Here is a 21018-nt window from a genome sequence, read left to right as displayed (position 1 = left end):
AAGCGATAAATAATTTCTTTTTCGACTAATGAGTACACTCTAGCCTCCTCTGTTCTTTTAATGGGTTCTCTCATTATCTGAGCGGGGCAGCAGAAAAGGTTATGTCACAAGCACATGCCTCAAAAATATGTTTTCTGTAGTTCATATCAAGCCTATTGAACCCCAATGCGGGCAGTGTTGAAGCCTCTGCTCATATTCTTCTGTACTCCCGGAGTACACACTCTGTACTATGATATAACACATAAATAAATTGAATATACTTTTTTGTCACTATGAATATAAAATTGATGGACTTCTTTTCTATTTTTCATGTAGTCCACATTGGAGTATCTTAGAATAAGTATATATAAGTATACTCATAGTGACAAAAAAGTATATCCAGTTCATTTATATGGTATATCATAATAGAGAGTATGTATTCTGGAAGTACAGAGTAGTTTTCATATATATATATATATATATATATATATATATATATATATATATATATATATATATATATATATATATATATATATATATATATCATAGAGCTTGACTGATCAGAGATGATAAATCACCACATGAGAGGGAAGACGAGAGATTCGAGGGAGAAGAGAAGCAGCAGTGCATTTACCTGCCGTGGAGCTCGCTGTGGCTCTCACCATGGCTCGAGGAGGGGGGTGGCCGGGTCGAGCATGATGATGGGGATGGCAAGGTCGGCGACCACCATGGACGCGTAGCCGAGCTCATAGTCGCCATCGATGATGGGGATGGGGATGACCTCAATCTTGTGGTGATCGTCAAGCTCATCCGACAGTGAAACACATCGTATGCAAGCTGACAGCGATGAGCTCGCGGATCCGCATGTGGGGGAAGCGCTGGTACGAAGCACTGGTGGCCTGAAGGAGGAGCATGACGCGAATTTATCTGCCTTCTCCACGAATCCCATCGCCTTCTCCGTGGATCCGTGCCTTATCTGCGAAACCGGTGCCTTCTCCGCTGAAGGACGGGAAACAACAGCAGCAGCGGCACATCAGAGGCCAGCAGCCGCATCAACAGAGAGCGAAGGAGCAGAGAGTGAGAGAGTGAAGGAGCAGAGAGCGAGGGCACCGAAGGCGAGGAGATAAGGGAGTGGGAGAGCTAACGCAAAGAGAGAGAGAGAGAGAGAGAGAGAGAGAGAGAGAGAGAGAGAGAGAGAGAGCTAAAATCCGATTTGATTACAAATTCGGATCTGGACAGGCATCAATGTCGGTTTTAGAGAGAACCGACACTCAAAAAATAATATCAGTGTCAGTTTGTGGCTAGAATCGGCACTGATAATCCTTTTCAGTGCCGGTTTTTGGTGGCTCATTTATTTTTCACGAGCGGGAGACTAAGAACTGGTACTGATATATCTTCAGTCGCGGTTCTTGTTGAACTGATACTGATAGAGCGTTAATTTTAACTAATTCTGTAACAGTAGGATGACCAACATCATCGTCTCCTTTGCGTACTTGCAGATGAACATCACCTCCATCCAGCAGGGCAGCACCATGAACATGTCTATCCTGTCAGCACCAGTTGTTATGGCAGCTGGGGATCAGCTCGATCGGCTGGCCCCCGTGCTGGAACGCTCGCAATCGCGCTCTGACAAAAATCAACGAGTTGCCAGCCACGCTTCAGTAACTTGCAGAGGTTTAGAAACTGGACATTTTTTTTTGGCTGATACAACTTCAGTAACGATTTTTCTATTCATTAAATAGGCAAAATGAAATGTGAATTACATGGGCTAGTTGCCCAACAAGCTACCTGCACACCCGAACGTGCCATCCCATGCCCGTCTTGCGGCCACTTACAAACGGACTATGACCGAAAATCCTTACTGACGAAACTGAAAACGGCTAACTCTAGCTATACACTGAACCCGGTCTCCCTGATCAACCGGGCATCACGTACATTTTTTTTTTCAGGCGTCTCCACACTACATGATCTACTTTGAGGAACTTTTGAGGTGCGAAACGGAAATCGAACTCCCGCTGACTCCCTCCACCTATAAAGTTTTACTACTGAGCTACCAGTCCGTTGGCACTTAAAGTGGACATTTTATTCTTGAACACAAACATGACATGATTACTAATCCTAACACCGGTGCCAGCGGCGTCGATAGGCTCGTTCGTGGTCGTCTGCGTCTTGACATGGGTGCTGCTCTACAGCAAGGTGATCGTGCCGGCGCTGAGGGGCTTCTCCTCCAGCGGCGACGGCGAGCCGTCGCAGCTGCAGCGCATGGGCACCGGGCGGCTCCTCATTGCGCTCGCGACGGCGGTCTCGGTGCTCGTGGAGATGAAGCGGCTCGACAACGCGGCGCGCGGCGAGGCGATCAGCATCGCGTGGCAGCTCCCTCAGTACTTCTTCCTGGCCAGCGCGAAGGTATTTCTGCTACATCGCGCAGCTGGAGTTCTTACTACGCCAAGGAGCCGGACACCATGAAGAGCACGTGCACGTCGCCCGTGCTGCTCACCATCGCGCTGGGAAGCTACATGAGCTCGCTCATCTACGCCGTCGTGGCGACGTTAGTTCACCGCAACGGCGGAGAGCCTCGGGTGGATCTCTGACGATCGACCTCAACCAGGGCCACCTTGACTACTTATTCTGGACCATGGCGGCCATGTCCACGCTCAACTTCGTCGTGTACAGAACTCCGGCCTGCTGCTGGAGGCGAAGCAGGGGGCGGCGACGCGCGTCCAGAGGCCGCGCCAACGCCCCCGTGCGCACCGCGCGTCCCTCGCGTCGGGCAGCAGCTCGAGGACGCGCATGAGGACGTCGTCGCCGAGGTCACTGATCAGGTCGTCGGCACCACCGGCAGTCGCCCTTCGTCGTCGTTTCGACCTGCTGCGCACGCACATTGCGTGCTGAGACTCCGCGGCCGACATGCACGAGAGTCGAGACGGTACACCACCTGACCACCATCACCATGCATGCAGGTCAGGCTGCCACGAAGCGGTTGATCAGTTGGGTTGGACCTGGTAAATTGGCCACCGGACGCGTCCAAATTTCTTGGCACCGAAACCCAACACATCCAGATAGCCCATTGCATTTGTATGCATGGGCGCGTGGCCTCATAACTGGGCCGTGCTCTTTTCAGAAGGCCGGGCGGCGCTATCTCGGACGTACGTACGTAGTCAACTCTTCAGCACCAACCGCCTAAGATTTTTCTTAATGCGTCGAACTCGTCCACTCAAAGCCTTAAGGGGGCATACTTTTCTTCGCATCAATACTAAACTTCCTTCCCTTTTATAGCAGCCGCTAGCAGACAATTCTTTACAAGTCCAACTGCCCAACACTATTAAAAAATCTCTTTTACTGTTAATTTTAGGATTGGCAACGTCCCGATCGACAGTGAAGCGGTTATTACTACCGACTGAAGGCTTCAGCTAGTAGCGATGATTGATTATCACTGTTGATTGAAGGCTTTAACCGACAGTGATAATATTATTATTTGATGATAATAATTTGATCTTTAATAAATATTACGTGTGTGTAGCGATATAGCTGTATACGTTTATATTAGTATTTTTTTAAAAAAGTAGATGTCCAGCCAACATGCTTCAGCAATCGCCATCCAGCGTCCTCACAGGGGCAAATGTGGGGCACCCGAAATTATTGTCGACTTGCAAGTTTACAGCCACATGTGTCCATTTCAGATACTAGGATCGTCTCCCTCATCTGTATTTAGACATCATTGGCGCCGCTTGAAATATAAACAAGTCGCTACTTGCACTCTCCATGCGTGGAGGGTGTACGTCTGCGGTTGCGGCGTGGGGTCCTGAGACAAGTCCCTTTCCAAGGTCGGGGCGTTAGGTCATCATATATCTCACTCGGACTCAGAAGCCGGGAAGGGGCCAATCGAAGCTAGAGCGGATAGAGGGAAGGAAGGAGATGAGGTCTGGATCGAGCTCTTGCCTCCATGGCTTTGTGCTCGCGATGCTGCTGCTCCTGCTGCTGGTAGCAGCTGCGCAAGCTCAGCAAGCAGCAACAAGGACCGATCCGACGGAAGGTGAGTGTCTCCAATTCTTTCCTGAAATTAACGGGCTTTTCGGTCAGCTTGAATCGATCGATCGGCTCCTTGGTTCCTGTTCTCCTCAGTTTTAGCGACACCGGCTGCGTTTTGCAGTTGGAATGGTCAGCTACTTTCATGGTTCTTCTCTGTTTTTTCCTTTCTTTTTTCTTTTTGCTCTGTTTTGCTTCTCCTGCTCTGAAGAAAACTTTGGGAGATGGATGCTTCTGAATTTTTCCATGGCATGTCGATTTAGTTGTGCTGTGCTGGGGTGGAGGAGAACGTCTGCAGAGCTGACTAGTTGCATGCATGATCTGTCCCAGCTACCTCTGGCTGGTTCCAGTCCAGATAATCACCTACCCTATCTGTTCCAAGAAACCAGCTCGTTCCAAATGTCTCGGTTGGAAAGTCAACTACGGCAAGCTTATCGATATCATATTTTTTTGGCTTTTGACTTTCGGTTTTGCCTCCTGCCCACGAAAATTCAGAAACCACGGGTGTAGCTTGGCCGGTTTTACGATGACAGTGTGGGCCCTGATTCCTGGCCGTCCGATCGGCGCGAGTCCGGGCCATCGGACGGTTGAGGAGCTGATTGTCGTTGCTCTTGGTTGGAAGTGTGAACCCGGTTTTCGGTTGCAGCGGCGGCGGTGAACGCAGTGTTCGCCAAGCTCGAGCTGACGGCGTCGTCGGCATGGAACATCAGCGGCGACCCCTGCACCGGCACGGCCACGGACGGCACCGCCATCGACAACAACCCGACCTTCAACCCGGCCATCAAGTGCGACTGCACCGACCAGAACAACACCGTCTGCCACGTCACCAGGCTGTAAGTCTCCTCACAGCTCACGTCTTGCCGCTCCGCGCAGCAGGTGTTCGACGGATTGCCTGCCTGAGGCTTTTTGTTTGTGCTGAGCCTGTGGCACGCGATGCATGCACCTCGCCGTGCTAATGTGTGTTTAACTCGTTATCTCTGTAACTGAATAGCGCTTGGTAGAGGATTCGGTGGTGCTCCATACGCCTAGTGGTGTTTATATCTGTCGAACAACAACGATGGCAAAATTGAGATGGTATGAGCTGATGGGTACTTGACTTCGGTCATTGCAGGAAAATTTACTCGTTGAATGCAGTTGGCCCAATACCAGAAGAACTGCGGAATCTCACGCGCTTGACCAACCTGTATGAACTCTCAATTTCTTGCATGAAATGGTCTGTGAACATAAGCATTGTATCTGAAGCGTCCAATAAAGACCGTTTACTTGTGGGTCATTGGGGGAGTTTGTTATTTGCCAATGCGTATTGCTTAATAGTATTCTGCCATCACCTTTTGCCATTTGCTTGTTGCCACTATGGAGTTTGCACGTTCTAGATCTGCTACTACCATCATATTTCTCTTTTAGTGCTTGTAGAGAATGCCAGGATGGTGCATGGTTCACTTGAGGCCAGTTTGGTTGCTTGCATGACTCAACCTGGTTTGTATCTAGTGAGTCAGACTGAGTTTAGTCAGATTAGGGAGATGCAATAAGGTCTGTTTGGTTGACTGTATGTGCTCAGTCTGGTTGAGAAGAGATTGCGTTTGATTGTTCGTATGAGTATATGTTGCATTACGAAGAAACTCACTTTTTCACCAAATAACCTAGGGTTGGAAATATTTTTATAAACTAGTATATCACATGATGAGAATATTAGTGAAATTTTCTAATTTTGGGAATTTATTTTAGGCATAAAAAGTTGCTAGAAGTTATATAAGTAGGCTTTTTTGGAGAAGTTTAATTAAATATTGCCTTAGGCTTTTTGGATCAAACTAATTAAGATGAGTTGCTAGTGAGCTCTAGTTTGCTCATGAAAACGTTTAGAATTTTTGGATCACTCTTGTACTCTTAAATAAAATCAAGAGTTAAATAAAAAAAATACACAGTACACCCGGCTACACCAAGCGAGCCAGGCCTGACGGAAATGAATTTGAAATCCGTTTCTACGGAGTCTGGCCGGCACAGTGAATTTGCATGACAGGAGCCTGGACCAGGCAACCGAACGCGTGGCCTCGCATCCGCTCGACCAGCTACCAAACAGCGCCTTGACAATTGCCATTATCTGTTAGGCTGGCTATTATTTCTCAGGGGCGGAACAAGCCACGGACCAAGCCCTGAGCTGGCCCATTCAAGTTTGGACTGGTCTAAAAAAATTATCATTTGTACAGTAAAATCCAATGGAGATTTGGACCCAAGACCCTGATTTCTCATGGGCTTTGGCAGTAACTTAAAAAGATATTTTTAAGTTCACAGTAGTTCAACATTGCACCCAAAATCAAATATGCTAAGTAAGAATAATACCTAATGAGCCAATCTCTTTTCATTGATATACGATCTGATCTAATGTTGTTTCAGGGATTTAGGACAAAATTACTTGACAGGGCCTTTACCATCGTTCCTTGGGGAATTGACTGCTATGCAGTACATGTGAGATTTAGAACTTAAAACATTATCCCATTACATGTTTTGCTTAAAATCAAATTTTAAACTTTTTTCTGTTGAACATACAGGAATCTGAGCATCAATGCATTGTCTGGATCTGTTCCAAAGGAGCTTGGGAACCTTACGAATCTTGTATCACTGTAAGGAATATGTTTCTTAATGCCATGACCTTATTTAATTAGAAATATTCACTAAGTTTAGAATCATAAAAAGTTAGAAATCTCTCTACTTGACATCATTCGTTCAACTAATTAACCTCTATTTGGAAAGGCAGCTATGCTGCTTTAGTATGCTTCCAAGAGTAGAGATTTCAGTGTTCAATTTTTTATAACTAACCTTGATTGTTTTGGTGGGTTTTCAGGGGCTTTGGTTCAAACAACTTAAATGGCTCCCTTCCTTCGGAACTGGGGAACCTGGCTAAACTTGAGCAATTGTGCGCCTTGACTAATTTTGGGCACTCCATACATTTTCTTCTTATCATTTTTTGCTTGGACTAGCAGGCTCCATGTCTAATGTGTCCTCATATTTGTATCTCTTAACTGCAGGTATATTGATAGTGCTGGCTTAAGTGGTCCTCTTCCATCATCATTTTCCAAGCTTACAAGAATGAAACAATTGTATGACTATAAAAGACGTTTGGTTGACAGTGTTATTTCATGCCACTCGATCTTATGTGGTATTCTTCTTTATGTTCAGGTGGGCATCGGATAACGATTTTACTGGGAAAATACCAGATTATATTGGGAGCTGGACTAATTTAACAGAACTGTAAGATTTTTATTAACCTTCATTCTTTGTAATTATTCCCCAACTTAAAATAGTAAATACAATTTGGATATCTTGTTACATTTCCATATTGCTTAGATTCCTTTTTTCCTCTCTCCAAAGAGTATGAGTACAGTATGCTACAGTTCTACACAAGTCGACCTTTACTTTTAGCAGAACTTAAGTTGGTACTGAAGTATGACGTTCATTTTAAACTTACTTGGCTCATTGTGGTCCAAAAAAGAGATGTTTTTTTTTTCACTCTGCTGAATCTCCATTCAGTGGCCTCTCAGAATAATTTATTTAAGGTCAGATATGATGTGGTATTAGTAAATATTGCATTTTTCACTATTCATGATGATACAGTACTATTGTCTAATAGTGTTATCCTTTTTAAATAAGTTGTATTTATAGCTATATAAAATTATTTACTTTTTCCAAAGAAAAGAAGTGTCATCTTCCTTCTTTCTTTACTTGGTAGTAGGTAAATGCATCTGCAAATAAATGACGCTTTAAAATAGTAACAAGGATTATAATTTTGTAGGCGGTTTCAAGGCAATTCTTTTCAAGGTCCACTTCCAACCACTCTTTCTAATCTCGCCCAACTGACAAGCTTGTAAGTGACTTCTGATGACGAGAGTAGCTAAGTATCATTCTTAAATATCAAGGTTGCAGAGGGGAAGAATGAATTATCTATTTCTGTGGTGCAGACGAATAGGTGACATAATAAATGGGAGTTCTTCACTGGCATTCATCAGTAACTTGACATCTTTGAGCACCTTGTATGCATAACTTGTCATTAACTTAGTGACTCAAACTACGATATGATATTTGATGTTGTGCAACCAAGTTGGTAAATCCTAAAACGGGTGGCATGCTTCATTGCAGAGTTTTGAGGAATTGCAAGATATCTGATAGTCTGGCATCAGTAAACTTTTCACTATTTGCAGGATTAAACTTACTGTAAGGCATTTTGTTTCTTCCTAAACTCCAGTTAATTGTGTTTTGTGCAAGATTCTTTAATGAACTACTATGGATTATGCATTGTTTGATGACTCCTTTCCCTCCTATTCTCATTTGTTTTACGTTACAGGGATTTGAGTTTTAACAATATCACAGGCCAAGTACCACAGACCCTGCTGAATCTGAATTCGCTCAACTTCTTGTATGGTTTTTATTGCCTTCCAATGCTCATTTCTAGGAACTGAAGACATACATTATTTATCTTGCTAATGCTGGCAAATTCGTTCTGACCAGATTTCTTGGGAATAATAGCCTTTCAGGAAGCCTTCCAAGTTCTATAGGGCCTTCTCTTAAAAACTTGTATGTCATTGTGGTCCAATTGCATTTGTGCATTAAAAGCAGGAAGGTGTTTATTTATAACGTTGCCCTTTTTTTCTTTTGTGTAGAGACTTTTCTTACAACCAGCTCTCAGGAAACTTTCCTTCTTGGGCTTCTCAGGAAACTCAGAACAATTTACATTTGTAAGTCCTGAGTTCTGAAATTTCAATTGACCGACTGGAACCATATCCAGTCCAATTATTATTTTGAAAGATAATCCAGACCATCCTGGATTACTACGCTTATAGTATATACATGCATTAAACTAGCATTTCTGATACATCGGAAAAGCTGCTTTTGGTGCATCTAGCTTATCCTTCATTTTAAAAATTGTTGCATTTCTAAGCCACCTATGATTCAGAATCTATGTAGAAGCAAATGTACTTAACCTCACAACTTTGCGAAAAAATTGAATCGGTTATTTGTCCCTGTTTTAGTATTTCATGATTTATGCTTAGTCCAAACAAACCCGCAATATGCTATTAAGTATGAACGATTCCTTCTGATTTTTGTTTCTATGTTCCATTCTACATAGGAATTTGGTGGCAAACAATTTTGTGATCAATAACTCCAATAACAGGTCAGTTCATATTCCAATAGCTCCTCAAGTCCTCAAGTACAATTATTATGTTATCTCAGCTCATATCTTGGATTGAAAATGTTGTTTTACACCTTCAGTGTCTTACCTTCGGGGCTGGAGTGCCTTCAGCGAAACACACCCTGTTTTCTTGGCTCTCCACAATGTGAGTTTCCACCTTTACAATTTCGAGCATGAGCTTACTTGACGAACAATAGACAAATTTATTAAATTAACACTAATATTAAATAATTTAACTTGCTTGCAGCTGCCTCCTTTGCTGTGGACTGTGGGAGCAGAAGATCTTTATCTGGCTCGGATAACTCCATGTATCAGTCTGACGATGCCAATCTTGGTGCTGCATCCTATTATGTTACAGGAACATCAACGTGGGGTGTTAGCAATGTTGGGAAGTTCATGGATGCATCAAACAGTAGTTACATAATCTACAGCTCACGCCAGTTTCAGAATACTCTAGATTCAGAACTGTTCCAGACAGCAAGGATGTCGCCATCGTCTTTAAGATACTATGGTATTGGACTTGAGAATGGAAACTATACGGTCACACTTCAGTTTGCAGAGTTTGACTTCGAAGACTCACAGACTTGGAAGAGTGTAGGGAGAAGGGTTTTTGATATCTATGTCCAGGTAGGTTCCAGTTGTGCTGATAACCTACACTTTAGGTTTTAGCTTATGAGCTGGTCAAGATTTTTTTAATTATATTTTTCTTGTTTCTGGTACAGGGTGAGCTTAAGGAGCAAAATTTTGACATACGGAAGGCAGCAGGCGGGAAATCTTACACTGCTGTCAAGAAGCAGTATATTGTTCCTGTCACTAGAAACTTCCTCGATATTCATCTCTTCTGGGCTGGCAAGGGCACTTGTTGCATCCCTACTCAAGGCTACTACGGACCTGCAATCTCAGCTTTGAGTGCAACTCCAAGTACTCCCCTTAGCTACGAATCATTGTCTTAATACTTTTTAGATAACTTCCTTGGAATGAACTAATGCATTTATAGTTTCTAGTACAAGAAATGCTGCTGACTGAACCAATACATACACATATACTAGCGATACATATCCATTCTGAACTGTGCAGTTATTCTCATGTGTATTTTCAAATAAAAACAAGTGAAAATTCATAAACACCTAGAATCCAAAGTTAAAATATACTGATTCGGCTGTAAGATCACGTTTTTCTAACAAATGGACTTTCTGACAGATTTCAAACCTTCAGTGCGTAGTGCTGCACAGAAGAAGAGTAGTAGTAAAACAGGTGTAGTTGTTGGAGTTGTGGTTGGTGCAGCAGTTTTAGCACTAGTAGCACTTGCTGGACTCTGTATGTGGAGGCAAAAAAGGAGAAAACTATCATTGGAGCAACAAGGTAAATGATACGCCATGGCCACAAGTCAAAACATATTCTTAACCTCCTCGCTAAGAGGTTGTGTTTATATACTTATCTTCTGTGATGTTTGCAGAGCTGTACAGTATTGTTGGAAGACCTAATGTATTCAGTTATGGTGAACTAAGGACCTCCACTGAAAATTTTAGTTCCAATAACCTTCTTGGTGAAGGAGGATATGGGTCAGTTTATAAGGTTAGTTCATCTATAGTGCACATGGATGTGAATTTGCTATGAAATTTTACCTCTGAAAGTAAATTTTCTAAGTTGTGCACAGCAAAAGGATGTACCCATTTGTGTAAAAAAAAAATTCTGTTATCCAAAACTGGCTAGTTTTTTTTCCAGTTAGAAAATTTTGTTACTCCAAGTACTTTTGGGTGATGTAAAGTCCTTTTCTTAAAAAAAAAACGCTAATATCAATATATACACAGTAAGAACTTTTCCCACTATTTTCCCATTTTCTGTTGTTTTCCATTTTTTTCATAGTTTCTGCACATTGTTGATAAAGTGCGAGTGGGTGATCTACTTCTTTTCTCTAATACAATATGTTTGGTTCTGTGATGCCTGAAACTTGCATTGTTAAAAAATGGCACCTTCTTGCAGGGTAAATTAACCGATGGAAGGGTTATGGCTGTAAAACAGCTATCCGAAACATCTCATCAGGGAAAAAAGGAATTCGCAACCGAAATAGAAACTATCTCTCGAGTGCAACACCGTAATCTCGTGAAGCTGTATGGTTGCTGCCTTGAGGGCAACAAACCACTGTTGGTTTATGAGTACCTGGAGAATGGAAGCCTTGATAAAGCACTTTTTGGTACAAGTTCATTCAATTTGATCAACTGTGACTCTGGGAGTTAAAGTTTTCTATATGAATATCAAAAATTAAACATCTATTTGCAGGAAGTGGGAAATTGAAACTCGACTGGCCAACACGCTTTGAGATATGCTTAGGCATCGCAAGGGGTTTGGTTTATCTCCATGAAGAGTCTAGCATCCGTATTGTGCACAGGGACATAAAGGCTAGTAATGTCTTACTTGACGCCAACCTCAACCCTAAGATCTCGGATTTTGGGCTTGCCAAACTTTACGATGACAAGAAGACACATGTCAGCACAAAAGTTGCCGGTACATTGTAAGTACATTCCCACCTTGCTCCCTTTTATGCCTACAGACGCACATGCACTATAGTTTACCACTGCGCACATCCACAGTCCCCCAGTTACAACTCAAAAAGCTGTAAATTACAATCCGCTAGGTAGATCAGTTACAACCGTGCGTTTAGAAGTACATAATTGCAATACGAGAAGCTAATGAGTTACAATCAGTTACAATTAATATATATAGAGAGTTATATTTTAGATTGTACTATGATTACAATCGTGTTTCTTAGGTTGTACATTATTAGACGAGGAATTCGTTAGGAGTTACGTTTGTCCATAACGCAATTGCAACTCAATTTTTTGGGGGCAATTTGCTAGGTATCATCGCAAAAATCACAAAAGTTGAAAAATATCATCGGTGTGAGGATGACATGTAGTCCTTATATGGGCACTTTTGCGATGGTATACACCTAATTTTGCCATTTTTTTTATTTACGTTTGGTTATAACTCACTGTCTCGCGGATTGCAACTCTACTATTTTTTGAATTGTAACTGGAAGTGTCAACAGACATGAACTACAATGAGCATACCTGTAGAATAGATTAATGATATATATACATATATGTATGAGCTAGTATGAGCTAACGGCAATCCTTTTACTCTTCTGTCAAGTGGTTATCTTGCACCTGAGTACGCCATGAGAGGTCATATGACCGAGAAAGTTGATGTGTTTGCATTTGGTGTGGTCGTATTGGAGACTTTAGCTGGAAGGCCAAACTTTGACAATACGCTTGAAGAAGACAAGATTTATATTTTAGAATGGGTAAGTTCACTCTGAACTATTGGCTCAAGGTCAGGCAATGTTGCACTCTGGTTTCTGTACTATTGGTAAAATCTACAGTAAGATTATGCTAAGGGTTTATAATATAGAGCTTGCATGCCTTCATAAAACCACAGTTTTTTCACATTACTGCATTAAAAAAATGCAGTGAAACCATTAAATCGTATATAAAATGTTTGTTGTAGTCTCCTTAGATTGATATAGTACTTGAGTATACTAGTATGCTAAATTCTAGTATGCTAAATTTTAGCATGCCAGCAGCCCAGGATCAGTGGATCTTGCTGCAGACCTGCAGTACAAGAGCTTAGTTTTTTGAATCGTCTTATGATGATTCGATTGCAATTTTTTTCTAACGCAACAAATCTAGAATAGATCTGAATTTGACCCCAATATAGCATCACTGAAGTTACCTCTATGCCTTCAGGTCTGGCAACTGTACGAGGGAAACCACCCTCTCGATGTCGTGGACCCCAAGCTCTCAGAGTTCAACGGCGACGAGGTGCTCCGCGCCATCCACGTGGCCCTCCTCTGCACCCAGGGCTCGCCCCACCAGCGGCCGTCCATGTCCCGCGCCGTGTCGATGCTCGCCGGGGACGTCGAGGTGGGAGAGGTGGTGAACAAGCCCAGCTACATCACCGAGTGGCAGATCAAGGGCGGCAACACCAGCAGCTTCATGAGCAGCGATGTCAGCGGGCAGTCGACCTCGGTGCCGAGGGAGGCCTCGTTGCCGTCCCTGGGCTCAGTCATTGATGAAGGACGGTGATGATCGGAGCGAGTTTGTACGTGTAATTAATCAGATGCTGTTTGCTTTGGTCCGTTTGGACGTGTACAAGATCTGCAAATTGCAATTGGCTGGATCAGACATGGTGCCACACTACACCTACCTCTCAAAGCTAGGACCTCGACCTTGAACAAGTTTCGCGCCCTGCTTGGGACTCCTGTCATGCACGTCTGGGCGTGGTCACTTTGCAGTCGGTGTTGGCATGAACATTTTTTTTAATAAAGAAAGGTTTTATTAACTCTCATCGTTGCATCAAGATATTATAATTATACGGGAGTTCACTCCTGACCTGTACATACAGTTGTAGCCATCTCTTGAGATTCTAGTAAGGTGTTGGGTTGAACCTGGGATCAAAAGATCAGGGCCGCATGATATTGGGCTAATATGGTTATGCCAATGACGGTTCGTTAGCTCACACTGATACGGTTGAAAGAATTTTTGCTCCCTTTTACTGCAAAGCCGGGCATGGTGAGAGTTAGAGCTCAACACGTATAAATCAGTGAGGAAAGCAGCTGACGTTGCCCCGTTGAATTGGTTAAAATCGTAGAAGCTGTCTATGACAAAGTGTCTCGATTCTCCTTGAAAATCTTGACCACTACAGTCTTGCATGATTGCATCGACAGGTCGCATCTTATATTATATCTATCTAAACGCGGTCGCGTTCTGACCTCCTCAGGCTATCCACGTCGACAACTGCGTCTGGAATGAGTCGCTGATCAATCCAAACCTTTGAGAATTTTGTAGTCAAATGATCATGGGCATGCATTCCTCCATTCGTGCTATTCTAGTCTTGCATAATATTGTAAGATAGTTGCATGTTCATTGCGCAAGGGAAAAGAACTTTCATATTTAGGCGTTACGTGTTAGGATCAAACATCAACCATTCACCCAGTAAGATAATAAGAGCAAAATAAGAGGATTGGGTTAAAGGATAATAAATTACTTTATCAGTTGGAATATATATGTTCGGTGATATGCATGTTTTTGAATAAGAGATCATACTTGAGCATATCAGAACATGGAAAACATGTTCAAATTGCAACCAAACGTGGCCACGTTCCGACCTCCTTAGGCTATCCACGTCGGCAACTACGTCGGGAATGAGTCGCTAGTCAATCCAGACCTTTGAAAAAATTGTAGTCAAATGATCATCTGCATGTGTTCGTCCGTACGTGCTATTATAGTCTTTCATAAGATTGTAAGATAGTTGCATGCTCATTGCGCAAGGGAAAAAAACTTTCATATTTAGGCGTTAGGCGTTAGGATCAAACAGCAACCATTCAACCAGTAAGATAGTAAGAACAAAATAAGACGGATTGGGTTAAAGGATAATAAATTACTTTATCAGTTGGAGTATATATGCCTGGTGATATGCATGTTTTTGAATAAGAGATTATGCTTGAGCATATCAGAATATGGAAAACGATGTTCAAATTGCAACCAAACACGGTCGTGTTCCAACCTCCTCAGGCTATCCACGTCGGCAATTGCATCTGGAATGAGTCGTTGGTCAATCCAAACCTTTGAAAAATTTGTGGTCAAATGATCATGTGCATGCGTTCATCCGTTCGTGCTATTCTAGTCTTGCATAAGATTGTAAGATAGTTGCATGTTCATTGTGCAAAGGAAAATAACTTTCATATTTAGATGTTAGCCGCTAGGACCAAACAACAACCATTCAACCAGTAAGATAGTAAGAACAAAATAGGATGAACGCATCGGTAGACTTCTCCAAATTTGGAATTTTAAGTTTACTGTAAGCATTGCCCCCCCCCCCCCCCCAAAAAAAACCCGGGTCAGGAAGTCTCAATGAAGTGGCATATTCTTTATATTATACTTTAATTTTCAGTTGAAAGTTTGCCATTTTGTTTTGTAATGCTCTTTTTTCCTATTGTTTGCAGGGATCTGAGTTTCAACAACGTCACAGGCCAAATACCTCAATCAATTTTGAATCTTGCGGCACTTAGTTATTTGTAAGCATTTATGCATTACTTGCTGAAGTTATTGTGTTTGAATGGACCTCTGTTTTTCTTTCTTTTTGACCTTTTGCTGATATTTGTAAATATCCTACTTCCAAAATGTGTTCGAATCAGATTTGTTGGGAATAATAGCCTTTCAGGAAGTCTGCCAGCCACGAAAGGTCCCTTATTAACCAATTTGTATGTTCATGTGCTCTTTGTTTTTTCCATTTTGCTCAAGGAAATAAATATTCTTGATCTAATGTCTACCTTTCGTTGCACTTTTTTGCACAGATTTTTCATACAACCATCTCTCAGGAAGTTTTCCTTCTTGGGCTACCCAGAAAAATTTCCAATTGTAAGTTTGTGTTATGAAACTTCTGTTATGAATAATTTACTTTTTATTTATTGAACACAAAACCTATTTGATTCGATCAAACAGTAATTGCTAATTTTCCCTGTATGTTGTACTTTGTACTCAGGAATTTGGTGGCAAATGATTTTGTGATTGATATTGAAAAATGTAAAAATGTAAAAATTATTTGTCCATCTTAACTTGTTCAGAACTCAAAATACTTCGAACAGTTCAATTCCCCTATCAAGGCTAATGTAAAAATGATTTGTCCATCTTAACTTGTAATCAGAACTCAATATAGTGAAACATTTCGTCTGCAGTGTTTTGCCATGGGGATTGAACTGTCTTCAGCGGAATACTCCCTGTTTTCTCGGTTCTCCACAGTGTAATACTTCAACTGTTTACAATTTCGAGCACATGTCTATTCCATAAATATTAGATTTGTGATTGCAGATTCCAATTAAAGACTATTTCGATAAATTGCATGCACCTAAGTGGGGTGTTAGCAGCGTTGGAAGATTTATGGATCCACCCAATGGAAGTTACATAATCTACAGTTCGCGCCAGTTTCAGAACACATTAGATTCTGCACTGTTCCAAACAGCAAGGATGTCACCATCATCTCTGAGATACCATGGCATTGGACTTGACAATGGAAACTACACAGTCACACTTCAATTTGCAGAGGTTGACTTTCCAGACATACAGTCTTGGAGAAGTAGAGGGAGGAGAGTTTTCGATATCTATGTTCAGGTGGCTACAAGCCTACAAACTTATATCTATTGGTACCTGATGCTTTTAGATCATATGCTCTGGTCAAGACTTTTTTTTTTTTGGTACAGGGAGAGCGCAAGGAGCATAATTTCGACATAAGAAAGGCAGCAGGAGGGAAATCTTTCATTGTTGTTAAGAAGCAATATGTTGTTCCAGTGACCAAAAACTTCCTTGAGATTCATCTTTTTTGGGCTGGCAAGGGTACTTGCTGCATTCCTACTCAAGGCTATTATGGGCCTGCAATATCCGCTTTGAGTGCAACTTCAAGTACTCAAGTGGGCTATTTGGAGGACTCGAAAAAAATGACAATTGAACAGAAATTTCCTGCTGCTCTAATTGATATTTTGTTTTCTGGGATCTCATTCTTGCAGATGTGGAGGGTTCTGCTCAATCCTGATGAACAGGTCACCATGAAAACCATGGTGTCACTTTTGCTCCATTGGATCTATGCATTTCATGCTAATCCTGTGCCTCTCACGGATGTGGTGAAGATATGGTCCTTGGAGAGTTGGTTTGTGAGCTGACCTTTGGGTGCTCAAGGGTGAACGACGGCTGTTTTGTTCTGTGTTGCAATGGTTGTAATCTTCGTGCTTTTATTGTTAGCTGGTGTCCCTATCTGGTTGTCTCGTGTTTTGCTACTTGTTTTGTTCTTTCTTTGCGTCTGTATTAGACCTCTTTTTTGGCTTTCAATATAAGCCGGGGAAACCCTTGTCTAAAAAAAAAAATACTCACCTGAACTTTAACTCTTTGTTGTACATTGCAGTTATACTACTCCCCAGAATGCCATTTTGAAGTATTGACGAATGCATACCAGTATAATCATAAAAAAGACATGTCCATGTGGTATACATGATGTCAAACTTTTAAAATTTTGGTTACTATTATATTTAATAGATAGAATCAGAACATGGAAATTTGATGATGCAAGTACTTTCACGATGTTCTACAGTTGTAACAGAATATATTAGGGGCAACTGCAAATATGCTATTGCTTTGAACTGTTATTGCAAACTTGCCACTAAAAAATTACAAAATATCACCAGAACTATCATTCGAGTGACATTCTTGCAAAAAATAAAAAATCAGTGGCAAATTGCATATGCCCCAATATATTATTATAAGTTATTAATCAAATTTTTTTTGACCGGTGGTGGCAATAAAGCTACATAGTAAATGCAACCGATTAGTCTGCGTAAATTGAGTTGAATCTTGAATGTATGCCATTTAAAATTTAAAAGTAGCACAAACATCGAAACACTAATGATAAGGGTTGAGATTACACATTATCCACTTACTTGATGTAATTGTAACTATTTTACATATTGCGTATTCCATCTCGATTATGTTTTGTACAAGGTTTTCAATGCTCCAACCAAGTGATCTTTTCTTCGGATTTCGTCCCTACAGTGCGTACTTCTGCAGACAAGAGGAGCAGCAGTAAAACTGGTGTGATTGTTGGAGTTGTAGTTGGTGTTTCAGTTTTTGCATTGGCTGCACTGGCCGGAATCATTGTATGGAGTCAGAAAAGGAGAAAGCTATTATCAGAGCTAGAAGGTACTTGATATACCATTATCACATTGTGCACTTGACCGCGCAAAGAAATTATGCTAAGCTTTGTTGGACCTTGCAGAATTGTACACCATAGTTGGACGACCAAATGTCTTCAGTTATAGTGAGCTTAGGTCAGCTACGGAAAATTTTTGTTCTAGTAACCTACTTGGTGAAGGAGGATATGGATCAGTTTATCAGTTTACAAGGTTCGTCTTTCTACTTATATAACTCTATTTGTATTCGATGTTTGAACTTATTAACACTTATTCGCTTAAAGGTTGCTTCCTGATAATCTAAATATTACTACACAGAAAAGCCAAATGATATGTCCTTCAGCGTAAACTGATGCTTTAAGTGTTTTCATAAGCAAAACCTTGCCTTGATCTATGAAATACCTTGCAGAATTAAGAAGTGCAACCTCCTTGCAGGGTAAGTTTTTTTTTTTTTGGAGGGGGGAACAGTAGGGGAAACCCCTGCTGTGCCAGGATACTTTAATGTATATTAAAAAAACTCCTTGCAGGGTAAGTTGAGTGATGGAAGAGCGGTGGCAGTGAAGCAGCTCTCTCAATCATCTAATCAGGGGAACAAAGAATTTGCTACAGAAATAGAAACTATATCTCGAGTACTTTGGCTGTGTTGTTATATTATTTGGATATGTTGTTATATTATTTCCATATGTGAGCTAATTGCAATTGGTTGTCTACTTTGGCTGTATCATCAAGTGGTTATCTCGCACCTGAGTACGCCATGACGGGTCATATGACCGAGAAGGTTGATGTGTTTGCATTTGGCGTGGTCGCGTTGGAGATCGTTGCTGGTGAATCAAACTATCAAAATTCACTCGAGGAAGACAGGACTTCTATATTTTGAAAGGGCAAGATCAATACAAACTTTAAACCTACTCATAACTTCAGTTTTCTCACTTCACTGTTGGTAAAATTTACAATTGAAAATCGTCTCAAAAGAAATCTACAGTCTAAAATATGCATCATACTATTTTCTGAGGGAATATGCATCATACTAGTGAGAATATCAAGTTCATATACTGAAAGTCTTGATGAAACCCCAACTGATATAGTTTGGCTAGTGTTAGCTAGACATAGTCTCGGATTCGGGTGTCCGATTGGGCAAAGAACATTTGGATACACGAAATACTACTCGGAATCCGACTCGGATTCACGGTGTCCGATTTGATAAAAAATATTAGACACAGGTGTCCAGATAACACTGAGTTTGACACCACGTTAAGTTATGATACATCTTTTGATCCAGAAAACCACAATTAGATCCCTAACTGTGTATGCATGCCCAATGAATTAATGTGCTTCGCTTCTTTTTGCTATACATAAATATAATGTGCATTGTCACCTGTGGTGGTGCAGGAGCTCACTGTTTTCAAAATTATGTGAAATGCCTTGAATCCATTTTTTTAGTAGTGGATGAACAGAATATGGATATACGGTAAAGTAACATCTCAAATTTCCAGTGTTTTTTTAATATCCATTTCCAATGCTTTCAGGTCTGGGAACTGTACGAAAACGACCACCCGCTTGACTTCGTAGACCCCAAGCTCTCCGAATTCAACGGTGACGACGTCCTGCGGGAGATCCGCGTCGCGCTCCTCTGCACCCAGGGCTCACCCCACAAACGACCGTCCATGTCGAAGGCCGTCTCGATGCTCACCGGAGACGCTGGCATAACCGAAGGGGTCGCCAAGCCCAGCTACATCACGGAGTGGCAGGTCAAGGTTGTCAGCGGCAGCTTCAAGAGCAGCCAGGTCGGTTCATCATCTACGCAGCCGTCTCCCGGCGCCCACGGTGGCGTTTTGGCGAGCCCGGAACCAGGGGAGGTCACGCCGGTGACCCCGCCGCCGCTGTTCACTTCTATCATCGGCGAGGGCAGCGTGCGCCAGTGTGCTGGTTTTAATAGTCACCGGCTGATAGCAAGGTGAATGAATGCCTTCTGTTCTTGCTCCTGCAGCCTGCCATCCTCTTTGTAGGGTGATGCTTTTGCGGTGATAATGTTCGAGGAATTTAACCGGCCGTTCGGTCGTTCACCGGCCGTGCCCGGTAGTCAGTTACGTTGCCGCTGGGGTTCGCAGTGTCCCTCGTCGTTCCCGTGAAGAATGGGACGCGTCGAGCCCAACGAACGTTTCAAGGAACCTTTTTTTTCTCTGACACTTCCTAATTATCACACGTCTAAAAATGAGCTTGATCTCCAAGGCGACGGCGATTTCAAAGCGATTAGCGGTGAGGGTTTCGGAGGTCAGCGATGTGCTTCTTAGGATCAAAGAGATGCCTGAAGAAACAGACGGACCTGATGAAGGAGGCAGGCGCGAGAGCAGGACGGTGAGCACCTGAAATTTAGCATCGTCCTTTTTTTCGTAATTCTACCCCGTGCATCAAGGCATGCTGGAAACGGCTTCGTGATCGCCTCTCGCGCACGCACTTTTCCTTCTTCCCTTTCCTCACCTCCCTTTCAGAAAAGAAATATCGAAGTGCGCGTATCATGCAACTACATTGCTCAATAAGCCTTCACACTAGTACTTTTAATTTGATTTGTAAACGAAATAACGCACATCTAGTACTTCACACTAGCTACGACACCGTAGGCGTACTCACATGGGCGAATTGGGCGGTTGTGGTCCATAGAGCACAATCAGAGTTACCAGCTATCCATGCTCAGGATCATTAGCTAACCCCCTCAACGAGAACCTGGCAATTTTATTCATCAATTTGATTTGTGCCGGTGAATACAGCAGATAATTTTATTAAACTTATCACTGAATAACTTAAATAATATATAAAAATTTTAGTGTAATATCTACCCATAATCTTATCTACTACGACAGAATATAGATACTGAAAAATATAGAACTATCTTTTAGTGTGTTGTTGGAGATACGAGAGTACTACTGTACCTATCAAATTTTAAAATCTGTACAATTTACATATATAAATATTTTTAATAGTTTAAAAATCTATAGACGTATGATTGAAGACGCACTTGAATACGTGGTAAGTGTGACAGGAAGCTCGGAAGGTTCGATGATTAAGGTGAGGGCAAGTCCGTCAATTTCTAGAAACA

The 21018-nt window shown here is 42.0% G+C and overlaps 1 protein-coding gene and 1 pseudogene across 1 annotated transcript; both read left to right on the top strand.

The window, feature by feature from the left end:
• Positions 1–3736: 3736 nt before the first annotated feature.
• Positions 3737–13391, top strand: LOC133887958 (probable LRR receptor-like serine/threonine-protein kinase At1g56130). Its single transcript, XM_062327999.1, has 24 exons — positions 3737–4015; positions 4655–4841; positions 5120–5191; positions 6400–6471; positions 6555–6626; positions 6848–6919; positions 7032–7103; positions 7183–7254; positions 7796–7867; positions 7962–8033; positions 8140–8214; positions 8345–8416; positions 8509–8574; positions 8661–8735; positions 9128–9172; positions 9271–9335; positions 9438–9817; positions 9913–10111; positions 10391–10552; positions 10647–10765; positions 11174–11384; positions 11471–11702; positions 12344–12494; positions 12937–13391. Exons 1-24 carry the CDS (start codon positions 3898–3900, stop codon positions 13273–13275), a joined length of 3072 nt encoding a protein of 1023 aa, XP_062183983.1. The 5' UTR covers positions 3737–3897; the 3' UTR covers positions 13276–13391.
• Positions 13392–14755: 1364 nt separating this feature from the next.
• LOC133889585 (probable LRR receptor-like serine/threonine-protein kinase At1g56130) lies at positions 14756–19882 on the top strand (annotated as a pseudogene).
• Positions 19883–21018: the final 1136 nt, after the last annotated feature.

Source organism: Phragmites australis, chromosome 13 (genome assembly GCF_958298935.1).
Source record: "Phragmites australis chromosome 13, lpPhrAust1.1, whole genome shotgun sequence".
In the NCBI taxonomy this organism is placed as follows: domain Eukaryota; kingdom Viridiplantae; phylum Streptophyta; class Magnoliopsida; order Poales; family Poaceae; genus Phragmites; species Phragmites australis.
Note: the sequence above shows the minus strand (reverse complement) of the source record. Positions and strands in the feature narration are given on the sequence as shown.

Coding starts and splice junctions, on each gene's coding strand:
- LOC133887958 (XM_062327999.1), top strand. CDS start 3,898: ATGAGGTCTGGATCGAGCTCTTGCCTCCATGGCTTTGTGCTCGCGATG. Junction 7,104..7,182: donor CTTACAAGAATGAAACAATT/GTATGACTATAA, acceptor CTTTATGTTCAG/GTGGGCATCGGATAACGATT. Junction 7,255..7,795: donor TGGACTAATTTAACAGAACT/GTAAGATTTTTA, acceptor ATAATTTTGTAG/GCGGTTTCAAGGCAATTCTT.